The sequence below is a fragment of the Chrysemys picta genome, chromosome 11 (genome assembly GCF_011386835.1).
Source record: "Chrysemys picta bellii isolate R12L10 chromosome 11, ASM1138683v2, whole genome shotgun sequence".
Taxonomy (NCBI): domain Eukaryota; kingdom Metazoa; phylum Chordata; order Testudines; family Emydidae; genus Chrysemys; species Chrysemys picta.
The window spans coordinates 56,134,181-56,151,286 of record NC_088801.1 but is presented as its reverse complement, the minus strand read 5'-3'; the positions used below and the strand labels follow the sequence as shown (position 1 = coordinate 56,151,286).

General features: G+C 38.2%; 1 protein-coding gene across 5 annotated transcripts in view; it reads left to right on the top strand.

Annotated features, from left to right (window-relative positions):
* Window positions 1-925: 925 nt before the first annotated feature.
* The window catches only part of RFTN2 (raftlin family member 2), a 52,287-nt gene continuing 36,106 nt past the window's right edge, over window positions 926-17,106 (top strand). Inside the window, exons 1-5 of one of the 5 annotated variants that reach the window (XM_042851690.2) lie at window positions 926-1,064; window positions 1,496-1,642; window positions 7,276-7,459; window positions 11,874-11,985; window positions 13,579-13,876. In XM_042851690.2, the coding sequence (XP_042707624.1) occupies window positions 959-1,064; window positions 1,496-1,642; window positions 7,276-7,459; window positions 11,874-11,985; window positions 13,579-13,876 (847 nt within the window). In that variant the 5' untranslated portion in view covers window positions 926-958. Of the gene's footprint in view, window positions 1,069-1,161; window positions 1,279-1,440; window positions 1,643-7,275; window positions 7,460-11,873; window positions 11,986-13,578; window positions 13,877-17,106 lie in introns of those variants that run through there. The other 4 variants (XM_005294304.4, XM_065560882.1, XM_005294305.5 and 1 more) reach the window with 4 other exon arrangements.

Here is a 17,106-nt window from a genome sequence, read left to right as displayed (position 1 = left end):
TTTTTTTTTTGAATTGCCAAAAAAAAAATATCAATGAATTGTCCAGTTCTAGTTAGGACACTGTATGCAAATTGACAGCAAAATCAAACTCCCTTCTCTCTGTGTCTCACCATAACCAGCTCAGCTAAAACAATACAGTACACGAGACCTTTCCAAAAGACCCCGCCTTTTCAAACTGCTATCCTGATGTAATAAAATACCACACATTAAGCCAAATTCTGTCCTCTATGTTTCATGGGTGCATCTCCCACTGAAATCACTGACTATTATCTTGCTATGATGTACATCCTGGTACAACTGCATGCACTGGGTTGTATGTTAGGGCAGAATTGGAACCAGTGACTTCAATGTGAGTTCTGTTCCTGCACCTGAAGACAAAATTGGGTCTACTGTGTCACTTGTGTCTATGTTGTTGCTACACCATATCCCATTTTCTCCACTGTAAAAAGCTCTTTTATGTTACAAGTTCATAGAGCTGTGTGATGTGATTTAAAACCATCTCTTTACTAAGATGAAAATCCATTGCTGTACTAATCACTGTAGCAAGTCTGATAAAAGAAAAGTCTTAGACTACTTAATGTACTTGGAGAATGGAAGGGAAATGGCCACAGAACTTTGTTCATACTGCATAACTTGAAACAACAGTCTCTTTGGTTTAACATAAGGTGCATTTTAGTATGACTTTTTAAAATAAAATATAACAAAAGTTGAATTATCTTATTAACCTGGATTTTTTAAAATAAATTTTATTGTAATCATATATACTCTTCTTGCCAAGAAAATTCTTTATTACAGCATGATCATGTTTGCTTTTCCATCTGAAAGAAAATTCCTGTGGAAAGAAAATAGGAACCAAACTTTCAAATCTAAAATAGAGTCTAAACTGCTTTTCATTTACTTTCCTCCCCTTTGAGATGCCAGAAGCAATTTCCTCTTGAAGCTGACTTCCTTTCTGGAAATGATTTTCGTCTCTAACCATGTTGAGACTCTCTTTTCTCATTCTTTCATTCTGACTTGCTCTTTTTCCTCTCATTTACAACTGCATCTGAATAGATCTTCTGACAGTAGGTAATTATATATGTTTCCCTCTAACTTTATTATTTCAGTTCTTTTTTGCCTCATTATCAGTCAGCCAAGAGGGATAGACAAAGCACTATTGGTGTCCTCTGCAACAGAACGCTAAGGGGGGGGCTGGCTGTAAATTGACGTGGCATGGAAAATCTCTGCTAAGTTGTAGCAGCTTGTACGTTTCTGTAAAATCAAGCCCACTTTTGCTGAGTTAGTAGCTTGAAGTCATTATGGGTGCAATGCTTATATGAAAAAATTAATAGAAAATGTCTTCACTTTCTAACTTGGGAACTGAAATTTTTCTGTCTTTGGATTTATGGCTACTAGTAAACAAAATCCAAGGCAGTGAAGTTTGTTACTTCTTTTTTTCAGAGTAACAGAACTTGCTGCTTTCCCCACCCCCTTTCCTGCAATTTTTTCTTTGCAGATCTTGCCATGGGGTGCGGACTACGAAAGCTAGAAGACCCAGATGATAGCAGCCCTGGAAAAATATTTTCTACGTTGAAGAGACCGCAAGTGGAAACAAAGACTGACTCTGCTTATGAATATGTATTGCTGGATTTTACTTTAGAAGGTATTTTTCTTCTATTTTATATCTTATAAGTTCTTGCAAAAGGAGGAATTACATTTTACTATTTTTATTTCTTCTGACTAAAATAAGAGAAATTGTAGTTCATTTACCTTATCAAAGGTAATCAATATACCAGCCTTTTACTTGGAAATATTAAATATAAGGTCCTCAGATAAAATTAAAGTTGAAACTTCTTACATATTAAACAAAAAAAAAGTTACACAGTTGTCCTTATTAAGGAAACTGGACAAAAATTGCTTGAAAGATTTTCCTAGATTCCTGTGAGCCAGATTCTGCCATCCTTATTGACTTTGAGTAACACACACTCACATGAGTTTAGTGTGGCTACTCACAAAAGTAAGTACACTCAGCGTGAAGTGGTGGAATCGCCCTAAATGAATAACTCTTTTTTAAAATGTATTCATCTTCCAAAAACCTATACTCATAACTCATTACTTTATGTGGAAATAGCTTCTAAGATGCTATAAGGAAACATTTTTTCAGCCTTATGGCAGATATTTTAGTAAGAATCTTATAGACTAGTTATTAATGAGCCTATTTTTAAATCCTTCTTTCTACATCTTACTTTGCAACTGCTTACGGGTATTTTAAAATTGTGCCTGAAATAAAATTAAAATCTCTATGTACATTTAGAGGCAGACAGTACTCTGTGGGGTACTTCCATTTGCAGGGTGTCCCGTCTCTAACAGAGTAATTCCCTGTTCCAGAAAGTTGAAACACAAATAAACAAGCCCAGATGGCTGCCCTCTGACAACAGACAGCTCTGTGCTGCAGTTACTTTGTAGGACCTCACATTTTATAACTAACCGTTTTACTAGATGTTCTTGTTGGCTGGGATTTAAAGTAAATACACTGATAAGTGGAAAGAGTCAAAAGGGGGGAAATTGTGATGTTATCTGTTATGTGACTTGGTACAGGAATATTTTAATAAATATAAAAGTCTGACCTCTATTGAACTAGGTATTTGAACTGCCAGATTACATTAATGTTCATGTTTATACATATTGAAATGTTGATGATTAAGTAAGTGGCATGACTTGATGAATAGAAAACATAATATTGTACTAAATTATAGTACTTGACAACCAACAGTATTTTTAGCTTTTAATTAGAAAGAGGAGTTGTTCATTCACGTGTTTGGTTCCGGAAACAAAACTTCTTTGTATTGAGAAGTAGTAGTAACAATATACTCCAGGACTAGAGCTGGGCTGTGTAATACATAAATTAACTACCTGCTGCTGTATTGCTATGAATGTGTAGGATAATAAAACTTATTTTCTTGACTCTGAAGTTTGTTTGGAGTTTCTAAATATTTCACTGTGTTCTAAATCATATTTTTAAGCACAAAAGTTTATGAAAACAGTGTGGAAGGGATGTGTTTTAAAGAAGTTAGTTGTTTTCAATGTTAAACTCAATATGTACTTAGTACGGGTGGGAGGGAAAGATGGCTCTTTTAAGCATCATCATATGTAATAACCGGTGTCGCATTGCAAAAAAAATTATGGCCATATTTTCAAACCATGGTGCATATTATTAGACTCATGAATCCATATTAGGCACTTGACTAAAAGTTATTTGATATTCAGTGCTGCCTAGTACCTCTAGCTTGCATTCACTTCATTGGGAATTATGGGTGCTCAACAACATTGAAATTCAGGTAACTTTTAGTTAGTTGCCTAAATATAGATTTAGGAGCCTAGCTTTAGGCACCTAAGTTTGAAAATATAGGCCCATCTGTGAAAAACAATGTCAGCTGTGTGCATATATTTTATATTCTCATGTACCTCTGCCTTTCAGAGCTAGGTTTACATGCACACACACAATATCTCAGTACACACTTGCTCTCGCCCTCTTTTACTAGGAAAATTCTAAACTATAGTGAACTTTGGTTTTGGTCATGGAATACAGGGAGTGGCCAATTTACTGTAGGGCCTGTTTTGAACCTGTACCTTTTCTCCTTCGTATAAACTATCAGCTCCATCCTGCATCTTGTTGCACCAGTATCTTTGGGATAAAGGGAGCTCTATTAAGAGCTCAGTTAATATAGTTTATGATCAACCAGCATGTATCACTTCTGAGCAACATGAATCTCATGCTGTCAGAGAACTGAATGCTGTCTTCATAGCACTTTCAGTGTCTACTGGTTGAGGAAAAAGAAGATCGTGCCCAGCATGTACTGCTCATTGTGTGAATTTTTATACCTAAGTACCTGATCTGGGCCCAAGTAAAAAAAAAATTAAAAATCTTATTTTGACAGCCTTTCTATCCCCACTTTACATATATTATTGTATACTGGGATGAAAGTATAACAAGCACAGCGTCTAAACTCAACAAGTTTATGGTCAAAGAAACAGAATGAAGAGCTTATCAAGGAGACTATTAAAACACACTGATTTTCTATCAAGCCCTTACACCAGTTAGAGCAGCCTAGGAACTATCAACCAACTAAGCAGAGCTAGAGCACATTGTGATCTGGCTTCTCGTTCTTGTCCCTAACATGCTCCTTCCTAGCTGTAGGGATGGTGGCTTAAGACTGGCTCCATGCCCACTGGAGGCTCCCCCACACCAGGAGAATCCCTAGGTAGGAAGATACAATCAGTCTTCACTTTGCACCACTTGAGTGGAATAAAGGGAGTGGGATAGAGTAGAGAATCTACCCAACTGTGGTATTAAGTGTCCATTTCTTAGTGCCAATTTTATCTCTGCAGCTATGAGGTGTGTCTCACATAAACAGCTTGACTAAAGTATTTTGGAAGGTCAACTAAAACGTACATGGGGATCACTAGAATTTTCCCCACACTATATAGTGCATTATGCCTCCTTCATATCTCTTCTTTTAGTAGAAAGGGGAAACCTGTGTCTATGTTCTTCGTATCAGCCTTCTGAAATTTCAAACAATAAAAAGTGCCCTATCATTTTGAATAAACACAAATGTATATAAAAAATTGATTTGCCTTCACCTTTTACATTTCAAATGTCTGGGTTATATTATTGTAACAGTTTTGATTGGCTGTTGTGAGAGAACACAATAAGATAGAAATTCTGTTTAAAATTTAGAATAGTTGCAACAGTTTGCAACATGAGGTAAGTGGGCCATGCCTTACACATACCTGCTTTTTTGGCTGTGGCATGCAGTCTAAGCTATCCCATATGTGTTTTCAGTAAACCTGAACATGTCCATTGGCTTCACTATGCAGAGTGTGCTTAAAGGAACTATGGTTAGGAATCTTATAGCTCTGTTCACTTAGGGCTCAATCCTGTCATCTTGCATGCAAAGGGTGGGGGGAGAAGATATTTGAAATGAGCCTCTTTTCCTACACCCCACCTCTACACAACTAGCAAGAAATGTTGCATTTGCACTGTACAATAGTCAATTGTAAGGTACAGCCAGATAATACAACAGCCCTTGCATCATGTCCCCAAGGGAGCATAGTTTGTATTAGTGGGAGTATCTAGATTTGTGTCTGCTAGTGCCCATTCTGCCATCAGTGCATATGTGGGGGTGCATGTTGTTCCTGCCCAGAGGAGCAAAAGAATGTTCCCCACAGTGTGTTGTCCAGCTGTTGTCAGAAATCTGCCCTGTGCCAGCAAGATTCCTGTGGCAGAGGGCACAACAGGCATCAGGCTTTCCCCCCAGATACAATTTAATAATACTTAGTATTTACACAGTGCTTTAATTTTTCAAAGTACTATACAAACATTAACTAATTAGTCTTTAAAAAACCCTGTGATATACATGTCAATATCATCCCCAGTTCACACAGGAGAACCAGGCAAAGATAGATTGAGACTTTGCAGACCACACTGCAGATCAGTGGCAGAGCCAAGATTAGACATCACAAATTTAATCTTAACCGCCAGATCCCAAAAGGCTGATTAAATGAAAGTGTCACGGTCAGTTACATATTCTACATGTGTGTTTACATGAGATATGGAAAATAGGTGCACACTCTCTGATTTGTACATTAGACAGACCCTTTACATGTGGGGAGAAGACATGCTGCCATGAGTATATTGTGCTACAGCACATCTCTTTTCTGGGGGGTGATTAAGAAGAGGGAGATAGGGAACCTGAATTGAACCATAAGGATTCCATTTTCAAAGTGGTGTCTTTATCACTGTGCATTTATGTACTTTTGCCCCTTTATATCAAAGAGGCTGAGGTAAAATCAAAGGAGAGTGAACTCATTTAAATTTAAGTTATTTTCTTTTGAGAGGGAGAGACAGACAAAGAGAAAAATCTTAAAACAGCACTTAAAGGGCTTTTTAAATCTAAAAACTACCATCATGGTTTCGGTATTTAATTCCAATCTGAGTCTCACATTGATACTATTGAACAACATAGTCCCTTCCTTCTCTTCATCCACCAAACGTAAAGTGAAAAAACTAGGAACTGTAAGAACTCTAAAATGAACTAAAGGACTTGCAGCAGGTGTTACTGCTGGAGAGTGTCAAATTCCAGTCAAAACAATCTCCTCTCTAGAGTCCACAGTTGTGCAGTGGGATAGAAAACATGATACTGACAACTGTATCTGGGGTTGTAAGTGAGAAGAGTGGTTCTGCCTTCTGTAAACACTGCTTGATTTTCAGAGAGGCTGAGCACCCACATCTCCAACTGAGAGTAGAAAGTACTAAGCACCTCTGAAAATTAGACCATCAACCTATTATGCAAGAGTGTTTGAACTAGTGAACATGAAACAATTCTTTCTATCTGTGCAAAAGCTGTGGGTCATCTCCAGCACAAAATAAAATGTGCCTCCAAAAGTACTCGTTTGTGTTTCTGCTAATTCAACTGGAAAATGTGACTATATTGAGCCATCACAGTTTGAGCACAACTCCCCAGTGTGACCAGGGGGAATTCTGCTAAAAACTGATGGCATTGTATGGCCCCTCGCTGCACACTGTTTGATTTACTTTGGGATGGGATAAGGATAGTATTAGTGTCTGAGGCCTTGTCTACACAAGAAAAGTGTTCTGTTTAAGTAAAAGTGTGATTTTTTAAACTGGTTTTGTTAAACTGGAACAAGCCTCCACGTGAACATTTATTTTGCTCTAAACCACACTTATTTCAGTTTAGCTTAAATTGATTAGGAATACGTTACTCTTAAACCAAAATATAAGTGTTCACACAGGTTTGCACTATTTTAACCAAATTGGGTTAACAATTGATTTAAGTTAAACCAGTGCAACTCTTTCATGTAGACAAGGCCTGAATCCCAATTTAGAAAGAGAGTTTTTATTCTGTTCCCTTTTTGTCGTCTTCCTTTTCATCAGGAAGGGTTGTTGGAGGTATAGATGCAGACACAGCTCTTACGCTCTATTAATAAAGCCAGACAGATCATTAAATTGTTGCCAAACTGATTAAAAGTTACTCTGATCTTCCTATTTTGTAAGATGTATAACTTTATCATTGTTTTTACTATCCCTCTATAATTCCTGGTCAACTGTGCATCTGCTATATTTTGTATATCTGTATAGTGGGGAATATAGATTTATTATATCTTTTGTGCTACATTAAGATATAGGTAAGTAGCTTATTTGTATGTATGAACACATGCATACTGAGTAACATTTGTGCATAATGTCCATGTTTTCTGTTCATTCAATTCCTTTAGTGTCCTCAAATCCAGAAGTTATCAAGATCAGTTCTGTGTTGGATATAGCAACAAAAGTGGAAGAATATTACATCAAAGGATATGTTGTAGGAGCAATTCATCCTATTATATTACCTGTTGGGCGAAGAAAGCACTTTCCTGCAAGTTATTTGTATCGAGTGGTACTATCACGACTCAAATTAAGGTAAAATATGCAGAGGAGAAAAATTATTTGAATTAAATGACATAGAACACATCGCTTCATTAATATTTTTAAAATTTGCAAATGGCTTTTCAACATGCATTCCTTGTAACTTTTAATACTAATCAGGACATTAGAAAGCACCTTCAAGGATGAACCAAGGGCTGAATACTCAAAAGCAGTGTTTCTCAAACTGGGGTCGCCACTTGTGTAGGGAAAGCCCATGGTGGGCCAGGCTGGTTTATTTACCTGCCCCCCTCCGCAGGTCCAGCCGATCACGGCTCCCACTGGCTGCGGTTCGCCGCTGCTGGCCAATGGGAGCTGCTAGAAGCAGCAGCCAGTTAGTCTCTCGGCCTGCGCCGCTTCCAGCAGCTCCCATTGGCCTGGAGCAGCGAACCGTGGCCAGTGGGAGCGCGATCGGCCGGACCTGCGGATGGGGCAGGTAAACAAATCGGCCCAGCCTGCCAGGGGCTTTCCCTACACAAGCGGCGACCCCAGTTTGAGAAACACTGCTCAAAAGGGTTTAGGTGTTGTGCATCACAATGCCAAACTTTTGGGCACCTGAATAAATCACTGCAATTCAAAGTCTGAATTATGACGTAGGCTCCTGTACATGAATGGGGAGAGATAGGCACCTTAGAATGCCATTCACAAAGGCCAGCAGGCTCTGCACGGAACAGCATAAACTAGCAAATGGGAAATGCTGACCAGAGGTGTGTGTTCTAAGCCCTACTTCTCACAGAGATAAGCACCTAAGACTAGGCTACAGGGAAGCACGTATCTCTGTAAGTCAGGAAAACCTCTTTTGAGTTAGGGCACCTATGCCATTTTAGCAAGAAGACGGATGTCAATCTGTCCTGCAGTGGCTCAAAAGCATAAGTACCCAACCTCAGGGGAGACTGTCAAGAAGCAGGGCACAAACCCTACATTGGTTGTGAGTTCTATAATTAGATTTCACCAACCAATTACCAAGTGTAAACTCCTCATGTACTATAACAGCTTTAACATGGAGCCACATACATTCCCCTTGGGTACTCCGATCTGTCTTGCTGCCCAGGTAAGTCTACCTTTGATAGATGGTCCTTTACACCAAGGATCACAGCAATGTTAAGGTTGCTCCCAGTCTCAAAGGACCAGTCACTTATCCCCAGTCAATTGCACCTTAGATCTCACACCAAAGACAATGCTTGTAGCCAGTCCTATAATAAACAATCTAAAGATTTATTGTACAGGAAAAGGAAATGAGAGATCTTTACAAGGCTAAACCAGATGACATACACACAAAATGAGTTACAATCTTAAGTTTCAAAAGATAATAGAAGCAAACTCCATATGTCCTTTAGGGCTAATCCAGGCTAAGCACTGGGGTTCTCTTGCTTATGCCTAGAAAACCTTACCCCTCAGAGTCCAGCATAGAGATACAATTAAACTAACTTCTTGTTAGGAGTTTTTATTCCCTTCCCCACTTGAGCTCTGAGCTGCAAACTCAGCGGATGGGAGGAATTCACTTGCATGACTCATCTTTATGGGAGAGAAATCAACAAATTGTTTCATTGTCTAATGTTCCACAATCCTTCGTCTGGTGTTGATGGGTCTTCCCTGCTGGGCAGGACACGACACCTTCAGTGGGATACCAGCATTTCACACTAGTAATGTCTCTCTCTTGTCTAGTGATTTACACAGTTACAGAGGCTTACAATACAAATGCTCAATTATCTTCTTATAATATGGGATACAGATGTTAAGTGAGATTAATGCATGCAGCAGCTTACAAGCATCCCATAAAGTCTAAGCACTAAACATATTCTTTTCATTCTAATACCTATTTTAACAATACTAACACACAGGTGAGCCAAACTGATTCCAGCTACGTATGTGTCAGTATTCAATTGAGGCATGGGGATCTTGGCTGGTCTGCCAGCATCATACTGGGGTGGGTAGGGAGGACCACCCTCGTAACATATAATCCAGTGGTTAAGGTACTCTTCTGGGAGGTGGTAGAGCCCATGCTCCAGTCCCCCCTCCACTTATGGAGGAGAAGCAATTTAAACAGGGATCTGCCACTCAGAATGAGTGCTCTAACCAGTGGTCTGTGGGATATTCTGATGTAGGGAGTCTCTCCCTTTCTCCTGTTAAAGCTGTTGCACTGTGGATAAATAATGAAAGACCCACTGGATCAGGGGGACTAGATCCTGGGTTTCCTACATTGTGGATGAGTGGTCTAACCAGTAGGCTACAGAGTCACTCAGGCTTGTGCTCTCCAGCCTAAATAACAGGGAGAGACAAACGAGCAGGAGCATGCACAAGCATGAGAATGACTATAGCCTGGTGTTTCGACCACTCACCAAGTAAACAGGGTGTAAATCTACCCCTCACTAGCCTGCTGCACCATTAGTGTCCATGTGGACCCTGCTACTGTGCATCTACCCCACCTCCAAACAGAAGTAGCCCAAAATCTCTCTCTGTGGGCTTTTTCTCAGAGCCACGTTCCCAATGCTTGTTCTGGCTGTGTTTGACTTTTTGCTGCTTCTCTGTTTTTCCTGACTCTCTCACACAGAGACACATCATTCCAAGCCCTCTCCCCCGATCCACCTTTGAGTTTATAAGACCACTGTGGAACCTGCTTGGGCCACATGATTCAGCTTCTGCTGCAGCCTTGCCTTTGTTTTGGGCAGAGGCCTCTGATGTTTCAGCTGTCTGGTTCCATAAAGAAACATAATTGTTTCTAACATTTATCCCAAGTGAGTGGCAGCTGTTACACCCACCAGTTTCAACGGGGTTTAACCCAACCCAAAACATTAGTTACCTTGTGAGTATACATTGCAAGTATTGATTTAAACAAAAACAAACTGAAAAAAGCTGTTGTGTGCCTTCTATGGAACAATTAGTAACTATTAAGACATGCTAGCTTAAAAATACCCAGTTACAAGCTTCTCTTCCAGTTGCCTCAATCCCACATTCATTCATGGATGCTTAGATTTACAGAGCAACAGTGAATACTTCCTGCCTTGTCTTAAACTTAAAACAAAGAGAGTCCTTAGGTTACAAGGTTGCAAGTTGGTCACTCTCCTGTTTGTCCTAGCTATTAAGGAACAAACAGATGTGCCTGTAGTGGGCATTCTTTGGTAAGTTGCCTTCAATCAGCGCCTGGAGGAGTGAATTCATTTGCAATGTGATTCTACACTGAAATGTGACACTGTAAAATTATATTGTGGGTTCAGTTTTCTCTCAATGCTTGCAGGCCAAACTGGCTCAACTGACTCATAAAATCATACGTTTTCTCATAATCAACCATTGGGATTACTAAACTTGGGATCTGATAATCAAGCTATGTTAATTCTGATTTATACAGCATCTTAAGTCAAAGTTTCTACAATCTAGCTAAAAGTTCTGCTGATACACAAGTCAGGAAACAACCCAATTTACTCTCATATAGCTGGAAAGAGGAGGAGGAAAGAGTAGTGAAAACTGTGGCTGATATTCTGTACCTCTAGAGATGCAGCACAGAAAACTTTATACTGCTTTTGCACCCTCCCTCTTCAGGCCTCTGAGGACCAGGAGTTGCTCTAAATTACAGTGCCCCTGCCTGACCACTGCAGCATATATTTGCCATTGCAGGAGGGAGAATCCCTCCCCACACTCCTTTCTCTACATCCTTGCACTATGGGGATTCTTTTACTGCATGCTTCCCCCTGTCCTGAAACCCCTGAAAAGCTCTTGCAAGCTCCACGAGTTTGAGTAAGATGGCCTGGGGGAGAAGGGCCCCCTCCTGGTGCCTCCCCACAAGAATCAGTATTTACACTTTGTGCTGTGGATCCCTGTGAACACATCTCCTACAGCTGTGTTTGTGCAATGAAAATACTGACCATTTAAATTGAAAATGTATGTACCGTATTGCAATTCTTAATGACGTTTTTCCAAGTAAGCAACTGAATAATAAACATACTGTGTAGCTAAATCTCTCTATTAAAGTTATTTTAGTCACTCCATGTATGCTTTTTTAAGAAGAGATCTTTAATCTATAACTATACAGCACTGATTATACCATGTAATTACTTGATGTAAATTGTAAAATATTGTGTTTGGAAATGACAAATCTGAACAGGGTACTGTGTATGTAGAACTCCAGAATCATGGCTATATTTTTGAGATTAAAATGACACTGTCTAGAACTATTAGCATTTTATGTATATTCACATACATTTATTTACATGCGATAGTGTAAGCTGAGGTTTGTAACATAGTGTGTTTCTATTATTTGAGAACACAGGATCACTTCTAAGCAGAAGTGTGAAAAAAGTATTGCCAAGCTTTCATTCATAACTTTTTTCAAAAAAGAAAAGAATTCTACATGCAAGCATTTTGTGCAAGTTAGCAGCAAGCTGCTGACAAAGTCTGCTTTCTTTCTGTGTTCCAGCCCGAAGCATACAGCACTCAGAAGACAAAGACACCCCAGGCTTTTGATTGAGGAATGTCCTTTAATGTATGAAACACTGACAAATGAGGTTGTGAAAGGATTGTTAGAAAAGGTATGGCAGTTTTTGACAAAAAAATTAACTTCTCTGCTCACAGGATTCTTAACTGTAACGTATGTATTTACATTTACAGGTGAATTATTTTTCAATTTGCAAATTTTGACCTTGTTTTCTGGCTTATAAAAACTACCAAGGCACTCGTTTAACTAAGAAGGAAGTGTTGCTTTTTCCCCTTCAGCACTTCTGACTTTGTTTAGCACTCTGTCTTGAACCCATTGAACTCAAACGGAGATTTCCACTGATGTCAGTGAGAGCAGGTTCTGACCTTTATTTTGTTGTTTTTCATGGTTTAGGCAACAGTAATCAAACTTTCTGTTGGGATATGCACATATAGTAGCTCCTTCTAGAATTTTGATGTAATATTGTATTAAATTAAAATCTGAAAATGCATATTTATTTGTTCCTTGTTAAGTAATATACTCAAATAAAACTGACATCTGTAGATGGATTTTCTAAGCAAGGACAAATAGATTGTCTCATCTCATTCCGTAAATTACAATAGGCATGCAAAAGTGTTGCTTTTATAGAAGTATTTACCTTTGATTACTTATGCAGTAAATCTTTTAAAAACTAAAGAACATTAAACTTCCACTCTAATAAACTTTGTCTCTCACTTCCTCTGCTAAGTTGAAGACAAGAAAGTTTTGTTATTACAAAAATTATAGTTATATAGTTGTCTAAATTAGTTGCTAGGGAAAGTTTAAAGGAAGAGCATCTTTAAAATATTTTAAGATCATTGAGGTTGTGGCTGAGAGAGCTATTTAGAGATTTTAAATGGCTGTATTAGAAGTACTCTGTAAAGTAATCAGAATTTAAAATGAGACAGTTTCATGTTTATACAAATTTGCTTTGGTAAGTCAGATATACATTAATACCAAATAAATATATTAAATTATAAATAAACTTAAAATAAGCATTTGTTCAGTCTTGTACAAGGAAATCTGAAGTATAAGCATTAGAGGAAATATTTTATTAGTCAAAAAATTATCCTTGAATTCAAATCTTTCCAGTATTTTAAAAAATGATTGAGTTGATAACCCATGGTTAAATCTTTTAAAAAGTTAAAAATGTAGTAATTTGGAGGGGGAATGTCTCTTGTGCTTCTAAATCCTTTAGGCACTTTTAAAAATCTCCCTCAACATTACTTGCTGCCCTCAAGATAATTTTGGTTCTGTTGCAAAATGGATACCATTTTTGATCCCAAGTGGCTGCATTTTAGTGGGTTGTGAAGTTCACAGACATGTAATAAAACGTTTGTTATTCTTCTACATGAAAGGTGCTATATACATTTAAGTTGATATTACTAACTAGTATTTTAACACATTTCTTGGGCGAATCATAGAAGCTACCCTGTTTGCAGAATTCCTATTGACTTCAGTGCATGGAGAGCTTGCAGAATTAAGCAAACTGATATTTGCCTTAAAATATATAACTTGAGAACTCCATAATCCTTAAGTACATTGTGTCTTGGATATATTTGCTTGCAAATCAACATCTTCATTTATGGAATATGTGTGACATAGAGATGTCCTATTGTCAACCTGTACATTCACAAAGTTTCAAAATAACTCTATTTTATACATGCAGGTCAATGAAGCTGCTAAAAGAGGGAAGAAGTTTGTTGGATTTATAACACAGCATTTTCCTCAGACTAAATTCTGTAATGGCACAAACACAGATGGAAATGCGGACTCTGAATCAGCACTAAGTATAAAGAGTAGAGAGCACAGGAAATACAATTATGACGAAAACTATAAAAACTGGAATGAAGGGACTTTGAGTGGTCAGTCATCTGAGAGTGGAATAGAGGAAGAAATTCAGCCAGAAAGGGGACAGTTACAGGATGCTGATTTCCCCAGCCCTACTAAACCAAGAAAAGGAGAAGGTAATAAAACACTACCTGTCTATTGCATGAGCAGGATAATTACATTGACTTATAGCAAAAAAGGATAACAAAAATGTAAAGTAAAATTTATTATAGTATATTCTAGCTTATGAAATATAGGTTTTAAAGATCTCTAAGTTTAAATACATATTCATTTTTAAAGCAGCTTGAAAAATAGAAAACAATACTAATTTTGTCTTCTGTAGTCTGTATCCAATATTATGTAGAAATTACCTTTCTCTTCTCATAGAATATCAGGGTTGGAAAGGACCTCAGGAGATCATCTAGTCCAACCCCCTGCTCAAAGCAGGACCAATCCCCAGACAAATTTTTGCCCCAGATCCCTAAATGGCCCCCTCAAGGATTGAACTCACAACCCTGGGTTTAGCAGGCCAATGCTCAAACCACTGAGCTATCTCTCCCCCCAAAGGAACAGTTTAAAAGTGAACTGTTAAAACTTTAGACTGTTAAAGCATAGCCAGTGAAAGCTCATTGTTTTTAGTATTGCAGGCAAATAACTTTGTATGACCAATGTGTGCATAAGAAAACACAACTGTGTGTGCCTGAAAAATAGTGTCCTATCATCAAAGGATAATTGTGTTACAAGATTTGTTACCCTTATTAATCAGCAATAAACTTTTAATAGGCCCCTAAGATTACACCACAATGATTCAAACTCCCTAACTTGAATTAAATTTAAGACAAATGGAACCTGTTAGGTGCTAGTGATATCATTCAAACATATTCCTCTCCATCCCATGTAATGCATAGCAGACTAATCTATTCATAACAGACTGATTTTGGTAACATACCTTCAAGAGGTACCCTGAGGAAACTCAATTTAATGCAATAGTGAAATCAAAGAGAATAATAGATAAATAATTTATTTACATTAGAGGAAACGTGCATAAAAAGTGGATTATACAGAAAAGTCATTGGTGAACATTTTTGTTAATGTGGCAGAAAGCTTAGTTACAAAAGGAAGTTGTAAAGATATTAAAATATACAACCCATTCTGTTTGAGAAGTCATCTAGAACACTGTGACTCTGGATGTCAGGCATCTTTACTTTGGCGATGTGTTCACTGAGAAAGAAAGTGTGTTCTTCTTTAAGTTAGCTGATACATGGGAACTAACATGAAGTAAAATCCTAGAGAAGGCAAAGCAGCTCCTAATTTTCACACATGAACAAGTCATGGTAAAGCTATGAGGGAGTCCAGAGTTTACCTCAACCTGATAACTCATATTACAAACTGCCATGTGTTCCCTAGGACCTCATGTTAGTTCCATGCAAGAGCTAACACAAGTTAAGAACAGACCTTTTTTCTACTAAAGATGCACCCTTTGCGGGAAACACAGAGAGGAACACATGGGTTTCCCTATTAGGCCTTTTTAGTCCATTCATCCTTCCTTCCTTTCTGAGGTGATGGCTATCAACCATGCCAGCCTGCTACCTAACAGGTGGATTTTAAAATGACTATTTAGCATAGTGAATTCTTTCATTATGTACCAGACACATTCAAATTCAATTCAAAGGCAGTTTTTCCACCCTCCTGCTAGGAAGCAAGTACCCTCCTTCATTTGAGGACTGCAAAGAAAACCTATTATTATTATTATTATTATTAAACCTGAATTCAAGTGGTTCTTGTGCAATATGCTGAGCCTTTATAACATGACCAGTTAAAGCATAACTCTTTCCTCCCAAAGTGAAGGCAGGTTTCATTAGTCTCAAAGATTAGTGGAATATAAATATTAAAATTGTAACTAAAAAGTCAGAAATCTTAGTCAGTCACAGCACTCTATACATGGATATTTTTATAACCAGTTTATCAACCAAGACATTTCCTGAATGCAAACATTTTATGGGAATCTTAAACGATTTCTATCCTGGATTTGTCTTACTTTTCTTCAGCTGTTAGTCACACGATCATAGAAGTTATTAGCATTTCTAAGATAATGACCATTGGAAATGTAACATCCACTCTTTTTGAACACTGCATATCACCCTTAGTTCCTTAAAAAAAAGTTACAAGCACACATTTTGAAAAAAATGCAATTAACTGCGTGCCATTCTGCATGCAGATTTGCATCCTATTTTGATATGCCATGTTCATCTCAATCTTTGTGCAGGAGATACAAAATAAAATTACATGTCTGAGTGCCAAATTTTAGGAACAGCAGATGTTCAAGGTTTGAATATCTAGTTCTGATTATATTACTACTGGTATGTAATATCTCTGGTAGACATGAACATTTGCATAAAATTATAATTGCACTAAGATTTTGTGCTTCCTATTAACAAATATGAAAGCATGAAGCAAAAACATTAACTGCGTTAAATTGTGTTACTTAACAGTACTGGTACAGATAAAGCAGTATAAGCCCCTGGTATGGATGCAGTTATACTGTATATAGGGGGTTATACTGTACAGGAACAATACCATTATAAGCACCTTTATACAGCTATAACTGCATCCACACTAGAGGAGTTGTACTCGTGTAGTTATATCAGTAAATCTGTCTGTCTTCTCACACCCTAACCAACATAGTTATACTAGTACAAAAACTGTGTGTAAACCAGGCCTTAAATGATCTGGTCAGTTGGACCATCTAAAACTGAGTGAAAACAAATTATTTTTATGGATGCATGTGTTGTGTGTTAACACAATACTACAAGTAAGTGTCAACTCACCAATGGGCCCCTCCATCAAGGCTGGATATGGCACAGCAGACTCTTCTCCTCTGGGATCCCCTGCTGATGACCACTCCAGCCCTAGAGTGGTTCACCTTTTCTCATGACTCAGCCCTCTAGCCAGGTCACGTTTAATCACACCCCACCTGGGATAATAGATAGTCCAACAAAAACAAATGTCCGATCCCTCCATCCAGTCAGCCACACACAATTTTGAGCCGAGTGGTCTGTACACTATTTTCTAAGAGCTTCTGATAGTCCGTATTCCCTTCTCATGGGCTTCACACCACCTTTCCAGTGGCTGGAAGGAGAACCCAGGCCTGCCCTCTACACTGCGTTCCAGTCCAGGGTCTCTAGGACAGGCAGTCAAGGTTCATTCCACCAGACTGCCTGCTGCAACCTCCCTTGGCTTCTCAGGCCAGATCCACAAAGCTACTTAGGTGCCAAGTCCCATTTTGTGGCACCACTATGATCCACAACACACACACCACACCACCTTACCCCATATGTTCCTAAACTCTTTCAGCACCTAAATTTTT